The sequence below is a fragment of the Anneissia japonica genome, unplaced genomic scaffold, assembly GCF_011630105.1.
Source record: "Anneissia japonica isolate Jap-2015-1 unplaced genomic scaffold, ASM1163010v1 scaffold288144_len532060_cov191, whole genome shotgun sequence".
Taxonomy (NCBI): Eukaryota; Metazoa; Echinodermata; class Crinoidea; order Comatulida; family Comatulidae; genus Anneissia; species Anneissia japonica.
This window is the reverse complement of record NW_022734328.1, coordinates 514,867-521,466: the sequence shown is the minus strand read 5'-3', so window position 1 is coordinate 521,466 and position 6,600 is coordinate 514,867. Positions and strand designations below refer to the sequence as shown.

The 6,600-nt window shown below is 32.3% G+C and overlaps 1 protein-coding gene across 2 annotated transcripts in view; it reads right to left on the bottom strand.

Annotated features, from left to right (window-relative positions):
* Nucleotides 1-1,618: 1,618 nt before the first annotated feature.
* The window catches only part of LOC117116365 (charged multivesicular body protein 4b-like), a 12,195-nt gene continuing 7,213 nt past the window's right edge, over nucleotides 1,619-6,600 (bottom strand). The window contains exons 3-6 of one of the 2 annotated variants that reach the window (XM_033260389.1): nucleotides 6,088-6,199; nucleotides 5,174-5,297; nucleotides 4,508-4,604; nucleotides 1,619-3,489 (exon numbers count right to left, since the gene is read on the bottom strand). In XM_033260389.1, coding sequence (XP_033116280.1) covers nucleotides 4,543-4,604; nucleotides 5,174-5,297; nucleotides 6,088-6,199 — 298 coding nt within the window. In that variant the 3' untranslated portion in view covers nucleotides 1,619-3,489; nucleotides 4,508-4,542. Of the gene's footprint in view, nucleotides 4,605-5,173; nucleotides 5,298-6,087; nucleotides 6,200-6,600 lie in introns of both variants that reach the window. The other variant, XM_033260388.1, reaches the window with a different exon arrangement.

Sequence of the window (6,600 nt, the reverse complement as noted above, 5' to 3'; positions counted from 1 at the left end):
GTCTCCCGGTGTACTGCCCAATCACCACCGGATGGACTCCACTGGAAAAAGTCTTCTTTTGTGGGCTATGGGCTATCCTCGGTGTTTACACCCAATAAATCCAATCCAATATGGATCCGAAAATATATGGGCGTGTCTATATTATGAATGCACAATTAGATTTTGTTATAAATGAAAAATGTATTAACTGGCTTTAAATAGCAGTTATAATGCTGAAAACTGGTGACATAGCTTAGAATAAAAGTGGCTCCTCTATTATTATATATTAAATAAATAAATTTTTAAAATTGTGGTACATAGTTAACTAGTAAATATGAACTAGCTAAGTATGGGGGTGTCCATTTTATGCACAAGACAAATATTGGAATGCTATATATAATATAATGCTGAAAACAGGGTATCCACTGATTATTATGTAATTGACAGTGTTGTTGCATATTAATTTGCCTATACAGTACATCACCATTGAATTTATTATATTTAATACATAAATTTATATTCATATTATACAGTATGTATTATACAAATTAAGTTTATAAATAAGCTATATGCCCACCATGGGTGGGGCTGAGGTAAAATTTGGAAATTAGGACCCGTGGTGACTGGGTTCCCCCCTTGAATCTTCCACTGTTCAATGTAACACTTGACATAGCCTATCATTTTGTTTCACAAATGATCAATTCATAATGTAGCGAAGAATTTTTTTTTTATTCGAAAGATTTTTTTACTCAATACAGTTTTTACAACTTTAACACATAGTAACTACAGTGAAGTGTAAATTCTGTAGTTCACCTTCAGAGAACTTTATTTTTAAAAATGGCCTAATTATCTTATTTTCGTTATATTAGGTGGAGTTTAAATGTGGTTATGTTACGCTAGTTTGAAAGTTTACTGTAAGCCCATCAGTAACACTTACTATACATAGCGTCGCTTCATTAAGAGTGCGTATAGGCCTAAGTGGTGAAAGACTTAAATGGACTGTATTCTTTATTTTTTTTTTCTTTTCTTTTCTCTCAAGTTGAGAGATCAAATCAAATGATGTTGAAAATTAAATTCTTACAATAATAATAATAATGACATTGCAGCGTTCGTAAAATGGTACTCACTGGTGCTGGGAACAGTCACAATAGTGGGGGGCGGGCATCAATACCTCAGAAGAAAAAGTGGGTAGGCCAATGCCCACCCCCCTCCCCCTCACCGGCTTCTGCCGCCGTTGATAGTAATATTTTTATAACCAGTGAATCGACTATATACATATATATGGCGCAACAGGGCGAGGGTTTGTTTTGAGGCAAATAAATTCTAAAAAGATAAAAAGAAATATAAACAAGGTCTACATTTTTAATTTTCTAATGCAACTGTATGTCATTTATATGCACAAAAACTCTAACATTCATTCAACTAAAAAAAAAAAAAACATTAAAAAAAAAATTTAATTTGTAATACTGTATTTCAGCTTATATTGTATAAAATAAAATTTTATTAATATAGGCCTAATGTCCAACATTTTATCTTCCAAACTACAAAATAAATGTTGAAACTAGTATGCACACTACTTTAATCTGTAAGTAAATATTAAGCTTCACCTCAAATCATAAACAATAATGAAAACCAAATATAATAAGATGATATTTATATATAACTTTATTCAAAAACTGAAATGTCTAATTTCTTAGACATTAAAAAAGTACCTTTTGTGTTACATTCATTCAATCAACTACAGCTTGTAGGCATTCACATAATTTTGTTCATTGGATATATTCGAAATGAACTACATACACTAAGGATAACCCAAGAATGTCTGAAAAGTCAATCTGCATTGTAAATGGCAGATACAGATTTTGTTAAAATACAATAAACATGTTCAAGAATTTTATAACTGAAATTAAATATCTTAAGTGCGGTACACGCTTTTCGGCGGTCAACAGTTTCCAACGCTGGTGATCTCTCGCCCAAATGCTAACGTCCGCGATAGAATATTCAAATTAAATTTGTTCAATATTCATAGTGATTTTGTACCTAAACCTTGTTTAAATAATTATGAGTTGGCTAAATGTTGTGCTAAAAATTTACTTATTATTTTAATTTAATTGTGTTAATAATTTAAACACCAACCTTAATACATAAGTTCATACAATATACTGAAGAGCCATTGTATTTATATTCATTGTATTTTTTATATTCTAGCACGATTTTCCGGTAAACATTGAATATGTCTGAGCCCACCTCAGAGTAAAACTAGAGGACATGATTATAAACTTTACAAAAGCAAAGCAAATACTAATGTTAGAAAGAATTCCTACTCAGAGTAGTAAGTGATTGGAATGCGCTTCCAAATTATGTTGTCTCTGCAAAGACAGTAAAATGCCTTTAAGTCGGGCTTCGAAAAAGGAAACTGGTCTGGCCACCGATTGAAGTACAGACCGTATGTATCTGAAGAAGATTCTCGGATGTATCAAGAGGGACAAATGAGCATAGGTCTCTAAGTCTCGAAGCATCAAGTTAAAAGGTGTAAGGTAATTAAATGAGAAAAAAAGAAAAAGAATGTGAAACATTACATATATTCTCAGCTTTATTTTTTGCATTTAAGAAAAAAGTACTGTATAGTAAAGTTGATAAAATTACATTTGTCACATCATACAGTCAACATTAGATCTGTAACAGTACGCTAACTAAAAGATAATGGACCTTTCCGGAGTACTAACCAAACATCTGACCAATCAGAACCCTCTACATTTACAATACTGTTTTGTGGGACCTTAGCAACAATATCCAAGGGGTAGGGCTTAGTGCAAAGATCTATTTAACTTATGAATTTGGACAGATTTTGGGTTTTATGCCCAAAATGTAGGTATTATATCTGAATTGACTATGGTATTTCTTTATGCAATGTGCATGACTGTAGATATATTTATTAGAACGGAGGAAATACAGTTTTGCAATTTTTAAAGAAATTGTTAAGGACAAATTGGCTATTAAAATAGCGAGGATATAAATTTTTGAGTAGGTTTTGTATTTTTAGAAGGTATGGTATAAACACAGATACCTATATCGAAAAACACTAAAATACCACCAATCATACAGTAATTTAACCATACTGTACTACCAATTAACAAAAAAGCCCAAACTTGTCTAAGCCTACAGTAACTATATACAGTTCAAATTCAATTTCTTCTTTGTCTATTCTCAGTTCAAAGTTCCAAACATTGGATGATTTCTTGTATTTCAAACACATTTAAATAAAATGTGTGTTATCAGCATAAAAAACATGTGGTAATATGGTTAGCACTTCCTAGTATCCTGAAATAGACCTGAATTTACTATAAACCTAACAAAACCAAAATTCAATATTCAACGTCTCTTTCTTGTCCAAAATTACCTTTTATTGTTTTCAGTATCGCTCAACGTTTAATTGGCCCAATAGTTGAGCCTCGGACTCTCAACCTTGAACCGTCTCTGTGAAAGTTTGTCCTTAGGCAATGTTCTTCTCTGCAAGAGTTCAAATGGGTAGATTTTAAGGCATTGAATGTACTAGATTTGAGCGCAGAGTTGTATATTACTATCAATCATTAATATTAATTTCATACTGTAGGTCAATTTCACATGGTAAGTGATGCGGTAGTTACTACTACTTCCCTGCATGTGCAAAATTTCCCCGGCTCCTGCCAACAGCCTGCCTGAACCGTATGCAAAATTGTGTAATTTTACTCTCACACATCAAAATGGCTAATGTGGACCAACGCTTTGATGTTTATGCAAAGTATAGTATAACGTTATACAATATGGTTATATTTTGGTAAAATACAGTGATTTTTATTTCCCTCGTTGGATGATTGGAGCAGTCACCTCACAACTTGGGAAGTCGAATTCACTACTTCACATAATAATGATGATAATAATAATAATAATAATAATAATAATAATAGTTTATTCTTATATAGCAAACCAAACCATCAAACAATGTTGTATTTGTACACTATCCTATGACCAGGATTGACAACGTAATCATGCCTTTGATCATTGATTTGGAATAAAAATTTAAAATCCTAATTACTATTATAACAATAAATTATGATCAGGTTCAAAGAATAGAGTTTCACAAGTTATCTCCTTTTACTGACTCTACTGAACTACTCTTACTCATAATTGAGCAAATTCAAATCCCTTCAATAGTAACACCACCTCATATCTTCACATGTCTAAATTCTTAACTTTTTTAGTAGATTGAGTAGATCTTAACAAATTAATATTTCATTCTGTCCTAAACTAGCTATGATGCTCTGCACGCAATAAGCTGTTTGAAACTAGTTTGTATTTACAAATCAAATATATATATATATATAAAAAAAAAACCCCTACACTTTAAATGTATTTTTTTTTTTAATTTATTCTTAGAAAATATACCTGGTTTTAATTAATGCTTCCAGGCTACATTAATATACAACATGGCACAGAATATCAACAAGAATCAAATAAAAAAAATGGAAATTAGGATGTGTGGGCTTACTAATATACTAAACTAGGATGTACAGTAGTAAATCTTTAGGATGCCCATGCTGCCAACTCTGCCATATCATCATCATCATCTACTTTCTTTGCTTTTTCTGTAATATAAGAAAACAAGAATTGTATTTTAAAAAAAGCAAGAAAATCTAAGCTCATATTTTTCAATGCATTGTGGAAGAGGATGCATGCAGTGGTTGTGGCTGGGACTCCAGTGAGGTTGGGGCCTTGCTGTGCAAGTTGCTTGTGCCCTTAGACAAGGCACTTTATCTATGCATGCCTCCTTCCATACCAAGTGCTGATTCCAGCCACTTATGGAATTGTGTTCTACAGAGAGCTAAGGATGGGTTCCACAAGTTTTTGATAATTTTTTTTGGTGGGGGGGGGGGGGGGGGGGAATATATGTAAAGCACTGAGGCACTTTATTGCAATATGTGCTAAATAAATGTTAAAAAGGTATTTAAAGGTAAACGTAGGAGAATAACCCATAACTTGCAGCGTCATTGTACTAAATTGAGTATGGATGTGGTCTGTGACTACCTAGCAGCCGAAAATTATCTATATTTCAACAGTGTTCTTAACAACTTTTCTGTCTAGTCAACAAAAACAATCAACAGGGAAAAAGGAGAGGGGAAAGCCAACTATCTACTGTAGTGTATGCAATACTTACCCCTATGTGCTGGTGCTTCTGATGGAACGTCTGGTAACCTATCTGACACTGATGGTCCAACATCTAACAACTTCTCATCCAACTCCTCCTGTTCAAGTTCTTCTAATTCAGCTAATAATTCATCCTAAATTGAAAAACAAGTAAAAAGGAACACTTTTATATTCAACAACAAACAACCTTTATTTTAAATATTCTCATATTGTCTCAAGTTCTTTTAATGTTCTATTTGAATTACCTTAATATTAAACAATTAAAATGTAAATATACACTGGTTTAGAATCTTTCAAAAAAGAATAAAGATGGTGCATGGTTGGATGGCTTGTGCTTGGTACCAGGGGCTGGTTATTCCACTATTATTTCAAGGGGCATTCTCTTTGGGAGAGAATAGGCTATTAGTTGATTTATTTACTTCAGAAATTGTTTTACCAGTTATTATAGTACTAATAGCGACAGCGGTAGGATAGCAGACGTGTATAATAATGCATTTACAAGTACAAACATCTATTTGTCATCCACCACAACCAAAAAACCTGCAAAAATGTATTTATAAATAGAATAAATTTGACAACATAATACCCAAATAAAGACTATTGTTTGCACATACTGTAAACTTATTTTGGTATATTTCAACATGTGATTTGATGTCATAATGAGCATATTAGGCATTTCCATGTTTTGGTAAAATAAAATTTGTGTGGACAGGGCATGATCATAGAATAGGACTTAATAGGAACCTGTTTACATTCTTGATAAACAATAGTATCGTGCATTATTTAGTGGACGACGGTACTGTTAACTACGGTTGACTCCCAGAGGTGGAGGATTAACATGCAATCACCATCTATGCTATGATAAAGATAAGAATAATAATAATATATTTTATGACAATAGAATTAAATACGGTAGTGACAAACCTCATCGACTGTATCAAATGCAGGTTGAGTTGAGATAGCTTCACTTATCTCATTACTCACATCCATTGATTCGGAAATGTCATCCATCAAGTCATGCACATCATCCACATCTCTATAAAAAAAATAAACAAAATATATCTATAAAACATTATTTTTATTTTTTAATACATGAACTACAAAGTTTTATTAAACCATGACAGATTTTTGCAGACTCTCCGTCAAACACTATTGACCCATATTTCCTTTGAAGAAAAAATGTAGTGTTATAAGAATACTGGTATAAAGTAACTGTACTGTAAAAAAAGTCTCATTACTAAACACCCAGCATTCCACTACAGAGCATTGACACTCGAACCAATAAAATGATGTACCAAAAACTAAAACAATATAATTCATGGTTTTCAACTCTTAAGTTTTAAAGGATATTAACTTTGACTTTAAAATGTATTCTTTTCAGCCTTTGAATCATATGTTTTTTAGGTAGAGTGGGGGGGGGGGGGGGTTTACTCAAAT